Raw genomic sequence first — 20,280 nt, 5'->3', positions numbered from 1 at the left:
GGGGGCCCATACTCACATGCAGGCCTCGGTGCCGTTGGGGAACACTTCACACTTCCCGCCGTTCAAGCAGGTCTCACCGGGCTGGGAGCAGCGCAGGCCTGGGGAGGGGCAAGAGGAGAGGTCAGCCCGGCCAGCACCCCCAGGGGCACTGCCTACCCTTCACTTCCTGTCATGGGGTTACTGGGTGCAGGGGGCCCCCAGGAAGCCCTGCATGAGCCCTAAGGGGGCTTAACATTCTGCCCACAGTTCTGGGATCAGAGATGGGGCGGGGAGGAACAGGCTGGCTGGGCGGCAGGTGGAGAGGTCACGCTCAAAGTGGGCAGAGGGGTGGGCAGGGGCGACCTGAAATGCATGGTAGACAGCAGCGAAGAAACGCTGGGATGACCCTGGGCCAGTCTCCCAAACTTCTGGGCTGGGGCTCCTATCCAAGCACCAGGATTGTCTTGCTGTTCAAACAAGTTCTTCCAAGGGGTGGCGCTGGGGGGGGCGGTGCTGGCCACACTCAGCTCCCCCGCTCGTGGGAAAATGCGACAGCTGCAAGGGCCGCTGCCCCGCCCGCCAACAAAGCGCCAGGCGGAGGAATCAGAGCAGCCCATTGTCGCGCCAGGGCCGCCTCCTGGGGCACCAGGACTGCACCCCAGGGACCTGGCCACGCCTCCACTGACACCCAACACCGGCTCCCCAGGGTGGGCATCTTCAGTGGCAGCCTCCCCTGCCACACACAGCCAGGGGCTGGGGGCGAGGGTGAAGATGCTCCATTTGGAAGGAATTTGACTTCATTCCCGGGAAGGGATCAATTAATCCACCCCCCCTCGCCCCCCCTTCTTACCAAGGCTATGTAAATTAAGCCCCCTCTGGGGGGGTGGGGACGGGGTGTGACATGGAACCCCATCTTCAGGAAGCAGGGAACTAGCTCTCCCTCCAACTTTTACGGGAAGAGAAGCATTAATCACCATCCAATTCCTCGGAGCTCCTCTCCACGGGAAGCGGAGAGGAATGACCGCCCCGGCAACCCTTGCAAGGTTTCCAAACGTGAACTCCACAAAGTGAAAGTTCATCAGTAGCAGCTGAATCTTCTGCACACAAGACCCCCACCCCGCCCCAAACTGTGAGCCAGGATAGGGGTAGCGACCCGGTGTGGGGAGGGGACACCGCGGGCAGGGCGGCCAGGAGCCGGGGGACACCTGGGTCTGGGGCCCTCGCCCGGGTCCTGCGCGAACTCTTATACTCCGAAGGGAGGCCGGGCTGGGCCGCCTAGCCCACCCTGCTCCCCGCTGCCCAACACGCTGGGCAGCCAGGTCCCGTAGTGCGGTTCAGTAAAGACGATCGCGGCACCCTGGACCCCAGGCTCCGCGCCCCAACATCCGCCCTCGGCGCGGGCAAGAGGCGAAGAAAAAAGATAAATGGCCCCAAAGCAACAGGAAACCAAAACCGACTCGATTCAAATCGAAAAGTAGTAGGCAGCTCGTCCGCCCGCCCCGGGAGCGAGCCCCACGCGCGGCTGGTGAAAGGCGAGCCCAGAGCTAGGTCTCCCAGGCCCCCAGATGCCCACGCCCGGCTTCAAAGCCGACTTCAAACCCGGCGCCAAACTCGGTTCCAGGCGCGAGCACCGCCAAGTCCGTCCCGATCGGGCAAACGGAGCTGGGGAGGGTCAGTCCTTCTCCCCGAGCCCGGGACTGGCTCCTACCCCGCCCCGGGTCGCTCGGTCCCCCTCCCCACCCTGGCCGCCAGCTCCCAGGCACCCGGGGACTCGCGCCTAGGGCGCCGCCAAAAGTTTCCGAAGGCGCGGAAAGTTGCGGGCTCGCGGCGGGCAGTCGCCTACCTCGTGCGGCGAGCGCCGGCAGCAGCGCCAGGCAGAGCAGGGGCGCCAGGAGCGGCGGCATGCCTGCCCACCGGCTGCCCGCTGCGCCCGGGGGCGGCCTCCTGCGCCCGGCCGGCGGGGGCTCCGGCACACCCGAGCGCAGAGGGACTGTCCCAGGGGCGGTGACGGCCCGCTACTGCCCTCTCCTTCCGGCTGGAGAGCGTCCCTGGGCTCTCGCGGCCTCCCCGGCCCGGTTCCGCGCCCGCGATCGTTCCTACGCTGCGCCCGCGGCCCGCGCCCCGATCCCGGGGCCCGTGCGCTCCCTCCCGTGGCCGAGGCACTAGTGAGGCGCCCGGCCGCCGCGCGCTCCGCCCCCGCCGCGCCGGCCCCGCCCCCGGGGCCCGCCCCCGCCGATCCCTCCGCACCCCGCGCCCCCTTGCTGGCCGCGCCCCTCTGCTCTCCTCGACCAGCCGCGCGCCTCCTCAGGCTGGGGCGCGGGGTCCCGAGCCCGGGTCCTACGGGGGTGGGGGTCGCGGCCGTGCGGAGCGGGGTCGGGGCCCATGCCCTAAGGGACTACTTCTCGTTCGAAAGTTTTCGGAGACCCAAAGTTTGCTCCGGGGTTGCGGAAGGATCCGGCTGTGGGCTCCCGCCGCGCTCGGCGACAATTGGCAAAGATTTACATCTCAATAGCGGAGGAGGCGCAGGCGGAGCGAGGAACGGGGCGCCTTTGACAGGCCTGTCCCCGAGAGGAGCTGGGCTGGGCAGGCGAGTGTGGGGGTCCCTGGGACAGAGGCTCTGGGAGAAGTCGCTCCATCGGCAGCCCTGCGTTACCCCTGGCCCGGGGCCCTAATCCTAGGAGCCCCCCTGGTAGCAACTTAAAACCTCTGAAAGTTCCAGCCTAGACCTGCCCCCACCTCCGTGGCTGTGAAGACCGGGCCATTTGACCCTGAAAGATGGTGGTGCCGAGGCTGCAGCCTCTACCAAAGGGACCCTGGGGACCCCCAAGGAAATAGCCTGGGGCCAGCGCCCGGCCAGAAAGATTAAGCACCAGCTCCCCCAGGAGGGACCGCCTCCGGACGCTCCTTGGTCACCGTCCTACCCCTTCTCCCGCGCCTCCAGCCTAAGGTGGCCCGCGAAGCACGCTGTGGGTCCCGCAGCCCTGGACCCTCCCCCGTGCTCCTTCCGGGTGACTTATTTCTGCACCATAACGCCAGATTTGGGCATCCTGTGCCAGCCCGGGTTAAGTGCTGGGCGTCCAAAATGCCTGCCATTGTCCCTGCTAAGCTGGTTTACAGCCTCGCACTGGGTACAGAACAGCACCCCCTCTCAACACAGGGCAGTGAGCCGGCATGCGGTTCCCTGGCAGGAGAACCCTCAGGACTGTAGAAATCCCAGAGGCTGGCTGAGAAGCCGCCCTTGCCAGGGAGGCCCAGAGAGGTGGGCAGAGTGGGGTTTGCCTGCTGGTGGGCAGGTTGCACCAGCCCAACCTCCTTGGTACACCTGTTGCAGGGCACCTGGGGGCAGCTGGGATGCAGTTGTGAGCACCAGGAGGAACAGCTTGTCCAGCTGCTTCTGGAGCCTCCCTGGCCTGCCTCCTCCAGGAAGCTGACGGCATGGCACTTCTCAGAGCCTGGGGTAACTTCTCTCGGGGTCAGTGCCTGGGAGAGGAGGCGCCTGGAGGCAGCAGAGATGTTTATATAACAGCAGCCAGGCGGCCTGGAGGAGCAGATTTTCCGTAGCTGGAAGAGGGGTCGGCTGCGAAGTCCCTCCCCTGCCCACCCCTCGAAAACCAGACCACAGTCTCAGGGCTCTGCACACCACAGCCTCTCCTCTCCCAGGGATGGACAGAGGAGGGCTTCAGGGCCGGCACCCCTCTGGGGCCACTGCCTGCGTGCCCTCCTCTTGGAACCCAGCGTCTCTGCCAACAGGCCCCAGATCAAAAGCAAAGGGCCATCCAGTCCTGGCTTGGGAGCAAGTCCTCAGCCTTCCACCGAGGAAGCAGTCTTGGAGGAGGGACTTGGGACCGGGGGAGTCTCACCTGAGTCTGCCAGCCCTGCCAGGCCTACACTGGGCCTTTGCCCAGGGGCTGGGTACTCTCATTAGCCAGTGACACAGATAAGGGGGCCTCCCAAGCTTCTAACCCCCATGCCAGCCACCTGCTTCCTGGGGTATCCCATGGGTGACTGGGGCCCCCAGGAGACCCCGGCAAAACCAGAAGTGCCTGGGACTGGGGAGGGGCTTGTGTGAGGCCAAGGTCAGGGGCTGGGCGGGGCTTCCCTCCCCTCCAGACCTGGGAAGGAGGTGGGCCAAGCCCTGGCAAGTGGGCACCAAGCTTTTCCAATCACAAATTAGGCCCCTTCTTATCTCTCTTTAACAACCTTCCCAGGCCAAGGGGTTTGAGGTTGGGAGGACTGGGGGTCCTGACGGCCCAGACCCTGGAGACCTCCTCTTACAGGATGGGCAGCCTAGGGGCAGCCCTGGTTGGGGGTGTTGGGGAGAGGAGGGGAATTTGGGGTGCGGGTCCTATCCAGAGCCCAGTGGGAGAGTGGGGCCTGGGGTGGCCAGCACTGATCCGGGGGGCACAGCAATGGAACACGGTTTGGGGCTTCCTGCCTGTTTATGGTGGGCACTAGGGCCAGGTTTGCTGGGTGGTCCCTGCACAGCCCCCCAGGCCACCTGGGAAACCTGGGACTGGTGGGGGTGAGGCTGCAGGCCTGGCTCGCAGAGGGGTCAGTGTCTTGTAGCCACTCTCTTCTCTGGGGTCCAGCTTGCTGGGCCTAAAGGGGAGAAGGCCCTGAGCCCCCAAACCCCAGGCTGAGCTGGTCAATTTCTCCTCTTCTGCCCCCCAGAGATGCAGGGATATCATTGCCAGGATGGGCAGGGGAGGTCTGCTGGGGAGTCCATTCCTGCCTCCCAAAGAAACTCACCCCAGCCCCCTCCTCCAGGGAGTCTGGCATGATTTGGCTTGATGGGGGGTATGCTGTTTAAAGCTCCCCTGCCCTGATTCTAAGGTGCAGCCAGACAGAGACTCCTGGTCCTGGGGCCCCAGCCCCTCTGCCTCCTGCAGAGGTTGGTCTTGGCGCTTTGGATGCAATTGGAGGGCGTGGGGCGCTGCTGATTTTCCTGGCTGTCCTGAGAAGACTGGTTCTGGGTCGGCCAGGTCCCCGCCTTGCTCCTCAGCAGGCAGATGGGCTCCGGAAGCCTGGGGTGGGCTGTCTGGGACCACAACGGGGCTGCTGCCTGCCCTGGCCTCAGGGGTTGCTAACAGCGTGGGGGCAGCTGGGCAGCTTGGTGCGGGTGACGGTGGCCCTGCGGCAGAGGGGATGGGGTGTGGGGAGGAGGGGTGAGAGTGGGGGGCGGGGGCAGTGCCCACCAGGGCAGCAGGGGGTCGAGTCCAGAACCCCAGGGGCGGCACTTGTCCACCTTTTGAACTTAATTGTAAAATGTGTCTGACCCGCTTAGGAAGAGAGGGCCTGGGCGCCTGAGACGTGCCCAGCCTCCTGCCCCACCACAGCCAGGCCTTGACCAGCAGGCTCACTGAGGGCCCATGCCTGCCGCCCTGGGCTTGGTCTCCTCCTTCACCAAAAGATTCCTAGAGTCCTGTCCACCCTTTTCCTCTTGAAAGCAACCCAGAACGTTTCCAGACGTTCGAGCGTTTTTCTGGACGTGGTTTCGGTGGCGAGGTAGCATGGCTCCACCACTATGGGCTGCACCCGGGCCAGGCCCCCCCGCGCGTTTGTGCCTGGGGCTCTGCCTGCTCCCCGCTCCTTTTCCCCAAGCTGGACTCCCGCCAGCACCCAGAAGGGAAGGGGCAGGCTGGGTCTCCAGTTGGCTTGTCTGCCTGCACTCACTCCCCGTGCAGGGGATCCACGGTCACCCAGGTCTGTCTGTGCTGGGAGTGGGCCAGCCCGGGCCCCGCTGCGGGTGCCGGCAGACCCCATGGGCCAGCTCCGCCAGGCCTGGGGATGCCCCCTCGTGCCCTGAGTCCCAGGCGGTCTGTAGTGGGTCGGTCCCCTCCCTCACTGGCCTCACCTGCTCCAAGAAGCTGTCCCAGGACTCCCGTGTGGCTTAGTGGTAAAGAACCCACTTGCCCCTGTAGGAGACACGGGTTTGATCCCTGGTCTGGGAAGATCCCACATGCCGCAGGGCAACCAAGTCCATGCGAGCGTGCTGAATCGCTTCATTTGTGTCCGATTCTTTGCAACCCTCTGGACGGTAACCTGCCAGGCTCCTCTGACCATGGGATTCTCTAGGCGAGAGTACTGGAGTGGGTTGCCGTGTCCTTCTCCAGGGGATCTTCCCTACCCAGGGATGGAAACTGCGTCTCTTGCACCTCCTGCTTTGGCAGGCGGAGTCTGTACCACTGAGCCATCCGGAAGGCCCCTACGCCACAGCTACTGAGCCCGCGAGCTGCAGCTGTCGAACCTGTGTGCTGCAACCTCTGAAGCCCGCCTGCCCGAGCCTGTGCGCCCCCAGAGGAGCCCCCGCTATGAGAAGCCCGCGCCCCGCAGCTGGGGAGCAGCCCCCACTCAGTCGCAACTGGAGAAAAGCCCGAGCATGGCCCACCACGGCCGAAGATAAAGAAATAGAATGATTTTTTAAAAAGCTGCCCCAGAACCCCTGGGCCTCCCAACTCTCACACCTCCATGAGGTGTTCCTCAGGGGGCGGGGTGGATGCAGGGACCTGTCACTGTGGGTCCTGCCCCCCCCAACAGATGCATACACTCTGGTGGCTACCAAACGGCGCCATGCTGCAGGACCCTGCACCCGGCCCTGCCCTTCTGAGGGGCCTATCCACCTGTCACACACGGCGGTCACTCCCTGAGGGCCCAAGGCCTCTAGACAGCTCAGGGCCAGGGAATGGGGTTGACTGTGAGCCCCCCGGCCCGCCCCGCTGCTGCCCAGGAAACCCGGGAAAGAGGGTCAGCCTCTCAGAGGCAGGCACAGAGCCTAGGGAGTGTTGCCCAGGCAAATCCTCTGGCAGGTAGCTGCCTCCCTGAGCAGGTGAGCCGATGAGGCCTGGCTGATGTGGGCTTCGAGAGTCGCAGGACTGGCCCCGGCGCTTGTCATGGAGCCATGGGCTATGGGGCATGCACAGGCCCTGACGGACCACCTGCTTCTCCGTAGGGACCCCCCTCCCCAAATGCTCAGAGCTTGACCCAGCAGGAAAGGACTCTGGGCCTGGTCTCCCGAGCTCTGAGAATACGGGCCTGGCCTGGACCTCTCTGGACCCCTGACCCCTCAGCTGCCCAGAGGGCTAGGGCAGAGCTAGACTTGGAGTTGGGTCACTCAGGGCTCAGAGGCCCATCTCTGGGTATCCCTGGAGACAGCCAGCCTCAGAGGAGGAAGGGCCTACCTAGTACCGGGGGCATGGTGTGAAGCAGGCTTGGCTCACTAAAATGTGGGGGGGGGGGGGAGGTGGGTTGGGGCAGGAGGTGGGGGTGCTCAGAGAACGCTGTCCAGCTCAGAGGTGACACCTCCCTGTAGGGCTGGCTGAGGGGCGGGGTTGCCCACCTTATGGACAGGACACTGAGGCTCTGAGGAGGTCATGGAACCCAGCCTGGGTCTCCCCATCGCAGCCCCCACCCTAGGTCCTGGGACCCCTGCAGAGCCTGCTGGGAGGTGGGGGCAGCCTGGCTCTAGGGAGCTTCTACCCAGCCCGCCCTGCTGGCTGCAGCTCAGAACTTTCTCCAAAAAAAAAAAAAAAAAGAAAGAAAAAGGGCCCCGGGGGATGAAACCGCCTGGCCCCACCCCCAGCTGTGCTAGGAGCCTGGGCAGGCCTGAGTCACTCACGCGGGGAACAACCGGGCCGGGCTCTCCTCCCCCAGCCCCAACCTCTCCCCTTCCTTCTCTCTTCCCTTCCTTCCTCCCTCCATCCCACCTTCCTTCCCTTTCTTCCTTTATGAAGTTATAAATAGCTGGAAATTGCCTTCTTAAAAAAGTCCATCTTTATTTTCACAGGGAAGACATAGGCTTCCCACAGCAAAATCTTTCTGCCCCAGAGGGATTTGCTGAAGAGGAGCCTCTGCAGACATTTTGCCCCCCACCCACCCTGTGAACCAACCCCCCCACGCCCACCACCCCCACCCCTCCAGCTGCCTGACCCCCTGGTGGGCCCACGGGGACTCTCAGCCCCTCCGCTGCTTTCTCAGGGCTGCCTGGGTTTCCTCCCATTTGCTCCAGACACATTTAAACATGTCTAGGACTTCCGCCCTCCCCTGCACTCGCCCGCCCCCCACCACCGCCACGGCCCCCTGTTAAAAAGAAAATGGGCCTGGACATCGGGGTTTGGGTTACACGGAGCCCAGGGAATTCTCTTCCCGGACTAAACGGACCGCAGACATTAGCAGGTACTGCACATCTGTGAGTTATTTTCATGTCTCCAGGGGCAGGGGAAAAAAAACTCCAACAATCCTTAAGTAAGACCAGAATTCTTCTATATTTCTGCCTTGACAGCTAAGGAAAAAATTTGCCAAAAACCAGAGGCGCTGCTGAGTGTTGGCGTGGGAATGTTAGTTTAGTCAGAGACTTGCTCTGGGCCGTTTAAATAAAAACAGGCTCTTTGGTGGCAAATGCCAGTGGTCCGTGCCTGCGATGGGAGCTCCCGCGATCCGGAGGGGGTTCTGCAACCTCCCGCTCTCTCGTCCCTTTTTCCTTGGCCTCTCCAGCCTTCCTCTTAACATCACAATCAGCATTTCTCAGGCAAGCATTTGGTGCAACAGTTCTCAAAAACCAGCAAGGAAAGCCGAGCTTCCTGTGGCGATGACTGCGTGGTCCCCGCTGGAGAGAGGACCGCTCAGCACCGTCCAGCCCGCCAGAGGGGCCTGCAGCCACCGAGGGTCTTTGCACAGCATGAATCAGACCAGCTATCACCTGGGCACAGGGAGGATAAAAATACTTGAGCACTGTGGGAGCCAGCAGGCCGTGATGGGATTAGGGTGCCTGTTCCCGGGGGTGCAGTCGTGGGGCGGTGGGGGGGCAGCGGACCTGGGAACCCGGACGGTGCCCCCTCCCCGGCCTTAGCCGCATGCAGGAAAGGCCAGGGTGACTACTGAGCACCCCGCCTGGGCACCCATGAGGCTGAGGGGGACGGGCCTCATGCGTTTTCTGCCCCTGGTCCTTCTCATCTCACAGAAGGAATGCTGGTTCCCATGCCTGCGGGCAGGACCAGGAAGGGACCGCCAGCCCAGGGCTCTGCTGGCACCAGGGTCAAGTGCGCCCTGTGCAGGGTGCTGGGGAAGGTGGGCTGTGGTGGTGAACGTGACAGGGGCCCCTCACCCCTCCTGGGGGCCCTGACTCCTGGGGCTGGGTATCCACCTACGCTTCCCCAAAGCTGGGGTCCTGAGAGTGCTTGTACTAACGTCTGCTCCTCACTTAGAACAGCAAGGCTTGGCTGTTAATATGAGGGAAGAGCCATGAAGAAAAACAGATGCCATCTCTGCATGGAGACCTCTGCCCACCATGGCCCTGCAAAGCTGGGGGTGTGGACAGCCTTGCTCCCCCCAACCCCGGCTGCTGCAGGGGGCCGAGCTAGTCCCAGAGGACATGATTCGGTATGCCTAGCAGCCAGCTGCAGTGGCCTGCTGTCCATCCATCCATCCGTCTGTCTGTCTGTGTGCCCGAACGCCTTGTCAGGCCGGGGCCGCAACCCCTGGGCATTAGTGATCTACCTGGCCTCTGCGTTAGGAGGCTACCTGAGCCCTGACCTCTTCCATCAGCTGAGTCTGCTCTGAGCCCACTGGACCCCCAGCTGAGAAATGGACTGGCGCCCGGAGTGCAGGGAGGCGATGGCAAGGCAACAGGGGGCTGAGTAGGGGTTGGAGACCTCAGGCTTCGCTTTGAGCAGGACAAGGGCCTTGGCTGGGTGGTGAGAGAGGCTTTCGTGGACTCAGGGGACATCGCTCCTTCTGTGCCGCACGATGGGGCGGGCGGGAGGCAGGGCCGTTGGGCGACATCAGCTCGGGGGGCTTCTCTGGGGAGGCGTCGGGGGGCAGAGACCCCTGGAAGTGAAGGGAGATGCTGTACAGCAGACTGGCCCCAGCACAGCCACGCTGCTCCCAGGGGCGCCACCCCGGGTGCCAAGGGCTCTCCCGAGCCTCCAGCCCACCGCGTCAAATGAAATCGGGTGCACTCAACAGGATCCACGGGCCCTGTGTCCCTCACTGTGCCGGGCCCTGCTGGCCACGAGCAGGTCCTGGCTTATCACTTGCCACCACTCCTGGGTGTTACAAGCTGAACTGTGTCCCCACAGATGCAGTGGATGGTTTCCTCCTGGAACCCGTGAATGTGGCCTTCTTTGGAAATAGGGTTTTTGCAGATGTGATTAACCTAAAGTGAGGCCAGGCTGGAGGACGTGGGCTCCCATCCAGTGACCAGTGTCCCGAGATGAGGGGATCTGGGACCTGGGAGCAGGCCTCGTGATGATGGACCCAGCAATCAGGGCATGTGGCTGCAAGCCGGGAACACCCACCGAGAACTGCCCACCGCCAGCGGGAGCCGCAGAGGCAGGGGGAGCGGGGAGACCCTCTTCGGTGCCTCTGATACCTTGATCTCGGACTTCTGGCCAGGAGACCAACGCAAGGGGTTTTAATGCAGAGAAATCTGGTTTTTGAGTTTCACAAGCTTTGCACCAGGCTGTGGGTGTTGGCAAGGGGGCGGGTCGAGGGTAAGTGGGGGTCTCTCGGGGTCCAGCTCGCCCGGGGAGGGGCAGCAGAGGTTTGCCTGCACCTGCCTCCATGCTCACCGGCTGGCACGCAGCAACAGCAGGGTCTGCGTTAGATGAGACGACCTCGCAAGATGCCCTGGTGTCAGGCCACTCGTAAAGTGGGACTCGGCTCGTCGTGGCCTGCAGGGAGAAAGCTGCCCTGGTTTCCGCGCTTGGCGGCTGCTGGTCCCCAGTCCTGGACCCTTCCCTCCTTGGGCCAGGAGGCGACCCGCCGCTCCACAGAGCAAGGACACTCTGCTAAAATGTGACGACGTTGCTGAAACTTGAACTTGCCCTGTCCACTAAACACAGACTCCAGCTGGCAAGCCACGCTGTGTTTGCGCCCCCGGATACGTCCAGCGTGTGGTACGTCCAGCGTGTGGAGGTGGGGGGACCAGCGCCATCTCCCCGAGGCCCTTCAGCCCCCACACCACTGATTTATACCCCCCCACACACACACATGATGCTCAGTCCCAAGCTGGGCCCTGGGAGCCACAGCGGCCGGGGCCAGGGACCCAGAGGGGACGTGAAGGTGGGGAGGGTCCCCAGAAGGGCCCGGCCTCCTGACCGCAGCTGACCTCACAGGCGCTGAGCTTCCCGAGTGGGGAGACCAAGGCAGAGAGCCTCGGGCTGGCACCGCACTTCGGGTGAGCCAGGGAGGCCTGGGCCTCTCTCCCTCCGTGGGAAGCAACTTTTTTTTTTTTCGCTTCAAGGCCAATTGAGGAAAAAGAAACATGTTTGTGTTTACCGGTTCCACGTTTTTCACAGGAATGAAAACACTCCCACCCACCCCCGTTATGGAAATTCAGACAAAACCAAGAAGCGTAGAGAAGGGAGTTACGCCGTGGGCAACCCCAGCCAAGGCTGTGGGTTTTGCTTGTTTAACTTTTATGGGAGTGGAGTTGACTTACAGCATTGGAAGCTGTGTTTAAAACGCATCTGGGCGCTTTTTCCTGCCTTTGTTAGAGCCCGCAGGGTGGACTGTCTCAGCGGTGAAGGCTCCTCCTCTCTTGGGGTCCCCTCCTGGGAGCCTCCCCAGGCCCGCACCCCAACCTCTGGGCTGTCTTTATGGTTAGATGTCATGTGACTGTTTTGAGTTTTCACCCATCGGGTCAGGACTTGTTCCGTTGAGGACAGGACTTGTGTGGGACAGTTTGCCCGAGATCCACAGAGCTTGAGGCTCGCAGTATAGACGCTCAACCCAGGGGACGAATGAGAAAGTACCCACTGGGGACTTCCTGAGCCGGCTCATGGCAGCCCCCTATCTCCCACGCTGTGTCCGCTCTCCGGCACCTCGCCTGGGGTCACCCCACAGCCCAGGGTCTCTGCAGCTCAGGTCTGCATCTCAAGGTCAGGAAAGCTCTAGGTTCTGTCCTGACCAGGAGCCCACTATGGCTGTCCCCTTGCATGAATGCACGTGTTCGCATTTAAAAATGAGTTTGCATTTGTTTTAGAATTCAGGTGCATCTCATCTTATTGCACTCCTTGATTGAGCACTGCGATCTTTACAAATTGAAGGTTTGCGGTGACCCTGCATCGAGCGGGTCAGTCAGAGCCGTTTTTCCAGCAGCATTTGCTCGCTTCCTGTCTGGGTGTCACATTTTGGTAATTCTCTCCATATTTCAAACGTTTTCACCGTTACTTACTACATTTGCTATCGTGACTGTGGTCAGTGATTCTTCGTGTTACTACTCCAGCTCTTGCATTTTTTAGCAATGAAGTATTTTAAAATTAAGTTCTGTACTTCTTTTTTTTTCAGGCAGAACACTATTAACTGGTTAACTTAAAAGGCTCAGTTGTGTCCAACTCTTTGTGACCCCGTGGACAGCCTGCCAGGCTCCTCTGTCCATAGAATTCTCCAGGGAAGAATACTGTAGTGGGCTGACCTTTCCTGCTCCAGAGGAATCTTCCCGACCCAGGGATTGAACCCGTGTCTCCTGTACCTTCTGGACTGACAGGCAGATTCTTTACCACTGTTACCCGCTGTGGGCAATAACACTCTTGCACACATGATAATGTAGTATAGGACTATTGCACACGCAAGAGACTCTATTCTTGTGTAAACCTCGCTTTTAGAGAGCCTGGGACTAACCCATCTGTGCGACTCGCTCGCTGTGATTTCACTGTGATGTTAGCTTTATGGAAAGGTCTGGAGCTGGAGCCACACCATTTCTGACATCCACCACCTGCCCCTGAGTAAGACCCAGCTCAGAATAAACAGGCTGTGTTTTGTCCCATGGATTTCAGCTCTTCTCGGGCCCCACAGGTACCCAGTTTGAGAGGCTTCACCTCAAGTGTCAACCCCAAATAAGAGGTGCCCCGAGCACACAGGCCCTGGTATAGGGATGACAGCAACACAGATAGCTGACTGCTGTGCTGCCAAGGGCTTCCAGAATCATCCCTAACGCCCGAGGGAGAGCCTGGGGGTTGCATCTTAGACTCTGGGGTCAGCACGCCCTGATCCACATTTCTTGGCCACAGTCTAGCAAGCTGAGTGGCCTTAAGCAGGTGGCTTTCCTGCTCTGAGCCTCAGGCTCCTCATCCGTAGAATGGACTCACCTCTGGGACTTGTGAGGGGATGGAATGGGCTAAGTGGACACTCAGGGCTTCTGGGTCTGGCTCGCAGTCAGCCCCTGGGTGGACAGCTGTGGGTTGAAAACCTACTGCTGCTCCCTAAGCATCCACCCGTGTATCTGGACTTCTGCGTCCCTGATGGGCATGAGGCCCGAGCTGCCCATGGGGTCCAGGCTTTGTGCAGAGTCCCTCTTCCACAGGAGGTGCTGAGTGGTGGGGACATGAGCCATCTTTGCCGCACTGTGGGGAGTGGAGCCCGAGGGGCCCGGAAATGGACAGAGACAGAACTTAAATAGATGGCACCGCTGGAGTCCCCGGATTCAGCCACACCTGGAGCTGCACTGAGTAAAACCATTCATCCTTCCGGGGCTTTACTACTTACAAAGCAACTAAACATTTCTCTTTCCCTTTTACTGATAGCAACCCTGCTGAAGGCTGGGCCAGGCTGTCCTGACTGCAGGACCACTGGGTCATTGAGGTCTCAGAGGCAAAGGTAGCATTCAGGATGGGCCTAAGGCATTGGGAGCAGGGCCCAGGTGAGAGTCTAGGCCTGTGTCCCTCAGACGCCCAGTGGCTGGGCAAGCTCTGCCTGCCTATGAGAATGGCCTCTCGGGGCTCCTTGAGCTGCCCTGGTACCCGGCCAGAGCTGGGGAGGCCTAGCTGCCAAACAGCAGCCAGAAACCCTCGAGGCCTGCCCCCACCCCCACCCCCGGTCTCTGTGCCTTTGCCAAGCCAGCCTGAGAAGCCCGTGTGGCCAGTGGCCTCAGGGCTCGGAGCAGGCCTCCTGGCGCGATGCCCGTCCACAGCAGACACCGCACCCACCCACTTCCTCCCCAGGTCGCCCGGCCTGGCCAGGGCTGCACCACGACCACCTGGTGCTGGAGCCCCCTTCCCACCCAGGCGCAGGGTGGGCACCCCACCCACCCTCCCTCCCTCCAGCCGCCCCTGTGCCCACTTCCTTCCTCTGCCCCGGCCGGACGGCTGGGCGAGATGGGGGTGCTGCTCCACTCAGGAAGCGCCTGAGCCCTGCGTTTTCCAGCATGCGGAGCCGTGCTGGCTGCCTCCGTCCCGGGGCGAGCAGGTGTTTCCGCACCTAGGTGCTCAGGGAAGCCTCACAGCGGGAATCGGAGGCCCCTGGAGGCCCCACAAAGAGGCCCCAGCTTGTGCTGACTCTTAGGAGATGTTCCCATCGCCCTGGCAGGCGCTGGGCCTCAGTTTGTCCCCCCAGGAACCAGCCAGGTCGGCCTGGCCCTCACTGGGCGCGTCTTGAGCTGTCCTGAGACTGTGAGGGCCTGGTGTCCGGGTGGGAGCCCCGCAGCTGGACTGCCCCCGGCTCTGCGGGTCCTCACTCTTCCTCAGGCGGGTCCAGCTCTCCCGCAATGACCTTCCCGTCTGTAAAGCAGGGACAACAACCTGCCCCAGAGACAGCTGCAGCGACACATGTGGGGTCAGGGCCAGAGGGGTGGCCAGAGGCTAGATGTGGTGCCAGAGAGGGGCAGACGCAGGCCGTAGCAGGAGCTGGCACGGCTGGTGCCAGACCATGGAGGTGGAGCCCCTTCTGGGCCTGGCCTGGGAGGGTGCCCGGCTCCGGGGCAGAAACCTCGCCTGGCCCCGGGGTCTTCAGCCCCCTGTCCACAAGGAGGGTGCCTGGCCCCTGGGTCTTCAGCCCCCTGTCCACAAGGAGGGTGCCAGGCACCGGGGTCTTCAGCCTGCTGTCCACAGGGGCTCTTTTGCACCCTGGCCTGGCGCCACCCCAGGGTCCAGCCCCTCCCCAACCTGAGAGGAGAAGGCCTGGCTTCAAGGCCTCATCCTGACTCTTCTTTCCAGCTTTGTGACCACGAACAGTCACCTCACCTCTCAGCTCTGGAAAATGGAATATTTCTTCCTACCCTATTCACCCCATGGGATGGGGCAAGGGTCAGAAAGCTGACACAGGGTGAAAAGTGCCACCTGCCTGCCCAGCGCTGCAGGGCACGCCTTGGGAGGCTCAGCCCACAGGTCTGCTGGGCGTGTGGCCCACACGGAGCAAGGCTGCCACATCACGGTTTGTCTGCACTTTTGCACGGAACGCTTCCCCACGACACTGTGGTCTCTGCGACACCACTGGCCCCCAGCACTGTCCCTCGGGCTGGGCTCTTCCTCAGTAGAAAGATGGGGGGTCACCGCGCTGAGGCGCTGAGCTCCTAGGTTACAGTCACACTGGGTGAGGGTTAACCCTAACCCTCCCTGTATGCACCAAGCTGAGCACTGTGTGACCCCAGAGCTCGGTTTTGACCTTCCAGGGTCGCAGCCTCGGAGGCCATGGGCAGCCAGACAGACCGCCACAGCTCTGGGGCCCCAAGCCCATAGCAGGGCCCTGCTTGGCTACATAGGTTGGGGACAGCATGGCCTGGCGTCAGTCCCAGCTGTGGGGTGTCAACCCTCGGGCCAGCCCGTCTGCCCTGGACCTGCCGGCCTTGGCCGAAAATGGAATCGGACAGTCCTTTCGGGAAGCAGCCCCAGAGGAGAGAAGCCAGGTCAAGGCCAGCCTCTGGGGTGCAGTAAACAGGAAAATCCAGGGGGCTGGAGGCCCAGCGGGAAGGGAAAGGGCTGGGTCGTAGGGCTTCACAGAATGTTTGAAATGGACAGGAAGTGATGACTTCTTGGTGTCTACACCCCCGTCCCCGTCTCCAGCTGCTGAGTCAGCTCGGAGGCCACCGGGGTCCCTCGTGGGAATTTCAGGAAGCCCACAGAATGGGCCGAGGTTGGTGCCCGCCTGACACCCCACATGAAGCCCAGGCCCCCATCTCGGCCCCCGGGGATGTGCCGGGGAGAGGCCGGTTCCTGGGCAGCCTGGCCCCAGAGGCCGGCTCAGCACGGAGTCCCGTCTCCATGCCAGACAGGGTCCCAGATTTATTCTGACGTCTGTGTGTAGCAACAAGCATAAAGTGTTCATATTTTTGACCCAGTGATTCTGCTTCTGGGAATTTAACCTGAAGAAATAATGCGAAACCCAGAGAACCGGCGCGGGAGACTCCTCTGGCTGTGTCATTTACAAGCGGCAGAACCCGGAAGCGGCCCAGATGGGCGCGGAGGCCGGCTGAGAAACCATCCGCGTCTGTCTAATTGAATGATGTGCAGTTGTTAGAAGTCAGGCCTGTGGAAAGTTCCAACAACGTGGGAAACGGTTCCTACGCGATGGGAGGAGGAGGCGGTGGCAGACGGCGTCTCTGGGCCGTGGGGACGAAGCCTCGAGCGCCCGGCGTTCCGGGGGCCCCGGCATCCGCCCTGGTTCCAGGTGGTAGGAAGCCGTGGTTTGGGCTCATGCCACGCTCTGCTCTGCTTTGTGGCCCGTGCAGGGGGCGGGGGGGACCTTCTCACAAAACCCTGGACTTGGAGACCCACCCCCGACCCCGGGGGCCCCCAGGGGCTGGGACTGCAGGCTCTGTCTCCAGCTCAGCAGCTGCAGGGCGGGAGGCTCTCTGGGGGCGAGTCCGGAGGATGGGCGCCCCTGGTGTGGCCTGGTGTGAGGCCTGTTCTCACAGCTGGGACCTGGCACTCGGTGGGGGTGGGGGGTGGTCTCTGAGACCCAGGCCACTGGGATGCATGGAGCGAGGGGTCTTCTCCCAGGGAGACTGGCTGGAGGCCGACCCCGTCGAACCCTCTACTGGCCCCCCCTGCTTCCTCTCCTGGAGCCTGCTGGGGTCCTAAAGAGAACATGGACTGCGGTCAGTGTCCCTGCCCCTGAAGGGCCTGGGCTGGGGGCGTGGGGAAGGGCCTGGGCCCCCCAGACGTCTGGGAGAGCGTGAGCTCCAGGCCCGGGTGTTGGCAGTGCCTGGCGGGCAGGGACCCCAGCCAGACACAGGGCACAGAGCGGGCAAATGGAGGAGGTGGGTAAGTGGTCAGGTGTCTGACCAGGGAACGGTCCCACCCGACCCAAGTCACATGCTGACCCTGGGGTGAGACACAGTCCTACTCATGGGAGGGCGGGGGCAACAAGGACCTGACCCTTGAGGGCTAGTGGGTCCCAGGGAGCAGAGGAACCTGCGACCCACATGCCAGGCAGCAGGCCCGGGAGAGCAGCCAGCTGCGGCCGCTCTCCTCCTAACCTCCTCATGTCCAGGTTTCTGCAGCCGGGTCTTCCTCCTGCAGGTGGCAGGCGTAGTAGCCTCAGTGGCAGGGCCTCGGGCAACCAGGGTTAGGTTGGGACTCTGGCCAGGGAGCCCATGGATGGTGGTAGCCCACGTGCATCCCAGCGGGCACCACTGTTTCTCTCTCTAACGGGTTATCTGACCATCTGGTGAGGAAGGCTGTGAAAAGTGGAGAACCTGAGGCACGTGGGGGGAGAGAGGCAAGGCGGGCTGGGATCTGATGCCCAGCAGCGGCCGCAACGTTTCTCCACGGTTCCCAGAACACCCTGGAGTCTGATGCAGGATTTCGAGCTTCCGGTTTTCCTGGGGAGAGGGTCTGAGCCTTCACCAGGCTCCCCAGGACCCCCGGGGCCACGCAGAGGGGTGGGGGGAAGCCTCCCATGGCCTGCCACCATCGGGCTGGCACTGGGCCACATACATTTCCCCAGAGCACTCCCCACTCTTTCTGCTTAAGACCTAATTTCAGAGTGACCCAGGAGCCCAACAGGGAGGTGAGCAGGCTCGGAAAGGCCACGTGGATGGTGAGTGGCACCCCACTGCCCACAAGGCAGCCTTCTCACCGTCAAGCGTCTCAAGGCTCACACGAGATGCGGATCGCTTCCAGGCTAAGTGGGGGTGTTGCTTTTCTCTGCCAGGAGCCAGGACCGGGACGGGCCCAGGCTGGCTCCCTGTGGGTGCCTGCAGCTCTTTCATCCCCTTCACACCCCAGATGGGGAGCCAGCCCAGGACTGAGTGGGGAAGCCCCTGTCTGACTTCAGACTTTCCAGCCAACCCCTCCTGGCCTTTGCCCTCAGCCCTCGTGCCAAGCCCCACCGCTCTTTGTGCCCCTCCCTAAAAGCGCAGCCCAGGGCCTGGTCTCTGGGAGGGATGCCAGCCCACCTAATCTTCCCCCAGCCTCATCTTCTCACCAGGAAATCAGTGTAGCGCTGCTTTCCTCGTGGGCTTTGAGGTGACAGGGGCGGCTGCCACGTGGCCTCCTGGGGACCTCGTGGGGCCAGGCTGAGTGCTGCTCTCGGCACACATGAATGAAGGAAAGAAGGGAGGAAGGGACTGGAGTCCTGGCACGTCCTCGGGGCCATGTGCTTGGTGAAGAAGGTGAGACAGGAAGGCAGGTGCCACAGGCTCCCGTTGGTGCGAAGAGCCTGCAGGCGGCAAATCCTGCAGGCAGAGCGACTCTGCCAGGGCGGGGCGGGTGCAGGGTACGAGTGATGCCCGTGGGGTGGGGTCTCCTCCGGGGGCGACAAGGAGGCTCTGGGGCTAGATCATGGTGACGCTTGAGGATGTGTGAGATGCCACTGAATGGTCCAGTTTAAACTGGCTACGTGTGTGTCGGGAACCCCCGTGTGGCTCAGACGGTAAAGAATCTGCCTGCAATGCAGGAGACCCAGGTTCATCCTTGGATCAGGAAGATGCCCTGGAGAAGGGAATGGTTACCCACTCCGGTATTCTCGCCTGGAGAATCCCATGGACAGAGGAGCTGGCGGGCTACAGTCTATGGGGTCGCAAGCAGCTGGACAGGACTGAGTGATCAGACACGCACTTCTGTGTTATGTGAGTCTCAGCACCACTGCAGAAGCCCGAAGCGCGGACAGGTAGGGGTGCTCCCTCCAAGTAGCTGACCCCTACTGGCACGACGCCAGTCCCGGGGCAAGGGCTAGCACTGTGCCCCCAGGTGAGGAAGGCCCTGCCCTTCCCAGCCCTTCTCCCCCTCACCCCAAGCCAGGCCTCCCCTTCAGCCAGAGCCAGGGCCCTGCGCCAGGGACCAGAGCTGAGCTGGACCTGTTGGCTGGCAGGCCTGTCTGGCACTTGGACCCTGAGATGGGGGGGACAGGCCCCCAGCACCGCTGCCCAGGGTGGGAGGGTAAGATGCCCTCTCTCTGCCCTGCAGGTGCCCCGGCCCCTCACTGGAGGCCTGGGAAGACCCGAGGCTGGGAGCCAGCTCAGCTCCTTACAACCCCTTGAGGCTCTTCCGATGCCGCTTCCCGGGTTTGCAGGTGGACAAGATCCCTGTTTCCAGCCGTCGGCCCAGCCTTCCAGCCCCGACCCCCAGGTTTGGCCCATGCCACGAGATGCCCTGCGAATGCCCAGGCCTACAGGCCTGGCGGTCGGGGCCCCCGTCTCCATTCCTGGCCTTGTGGTGCCTCGTCCGCTGTCCTCCCCGAGAGGCTCCTGAGCCCGCCCCGCCCAGCGCTCCCTCCCTCCCTCCCAACCTCCCTCTGCGTCCCTGGCAAGCCCTGGCCACTCCCAGAGCCTGTTCTTCATCCCCACTTTGGGAACGTGGCCCTCCCAGCATGGGGGACCTCAGCCCGCCTGCCTCTGGTCATGTTCCCACCCCCAGTGCTACCTCCACCAGGGAGCTCTCCTGGCTTGTTCCAATGCCGACAGGAATCCCCTCAGCCAGCTCCATGGAGCCAGTCGGAGTTCTCACTCAGCCCTGGCTGGTGAGGTCAGTGGCCATCCCCATTTGACGGATGGGCTGCTGAGGCTAGGAACAGGAAGCCATTGGCCGTAAACCACACAGCAGATGTGGGGCAGAGTGGGGCTGAATCCCCTCGGAGCAGGCGCGAGCCTCTGACCCACCCTGTCTAGCTCCCAGGGGCTCCAGTGGGTGGCAGGGGACAGAGGGGGCCACCCTCCTGCAAGGTTGGGCCTCCCAGGGAGCCAGGCCCCAGCTGGCCTGCTGTCAGTGTCCCCTTGCCGGGCTGTGGATGCCAGCTCAGGGCTGGTCAGGGCCCTGCCACCCCCAGGCTGTCCACGGCTTCCACTGACCCCCTGCTCCCAGGACAGCACGTCCCTGGGCTGGTGCAGACAGGGGACAGACCGCCGCACCTCCTGGCTGCCCCTTGGCCTCATTTGCCCCCATCCCCGGTGACCCACCCGCTCTGTGCCAACCTCCCCAATCACCAACGTCTCCGACAGCCCTCCTCCTTACACCTGGCCACACCCCAGGCCTGTTCCCACCTCTTAACCTCTGCCCTTGCTCTCTCCCCCAGGTACACCCCCCCCAGAAAGCACAAACCCTGGACCTGTCTCTGGGAATAGTGCCGATCAGACTGGCCATGCTTTCTGGG

The 20,280-nt window shown here is 62.6% G+C and overlaps 1 protein-coding gene across 2 annotated transcripts in view; it reads right to left on the bottom strand.

Moving 5' to 3' along the window:
• Positions 1-1,915, bottom strand: part of NOTCH1 (notch receptor 1) — a 45,547-nt gene extending 43,632 nt beyond the window's left edge. For both annotated transcript variants that reach the window (XM_068974784.1, XM_068974793.1), the window contains exons 1-2: positions 1,823-1,915; positions 17-98 (exon numbers count right to left, since the gene is read on the bottom strand). In XM_068974784.1, coding sequence (XP_068830885.1) covers positions 17-98; positions 1,823-1,883 — 143 coding nt within the window. In that variant the 5' untranslated portion in view covers positions 1,884-1,915. The remainder of the gene's footprint in view (positions 1-16; positions 99-1,822) is intronic.
• Between the last annotated feature and the right edge of the window lie 18,365 nt (positions 1,916-20,280).

The sequence above is a fragment of the Capricornis sumatraensis genome, chromosome 1 (genome assembly GCF_032405125.1).
Source record: "Capricornis sumatraensis isolate serow.1 chromosome 1, serow.2, whole genome shotgun sequence".
In the NCBI taxonomy this organism is placed as follows: domain Eukaryota; kingdom Metazoa; phylum Chordata; class Mammalia; order Artiodactyla; family Bovidae; genus Capricornis; species Capricornis sumatraensis.
The sequence above is the reverse complement of the archived record's forward strand: the minus strand, read 5'-3'. Positions and strand labels throughout refer to the sequence as shown.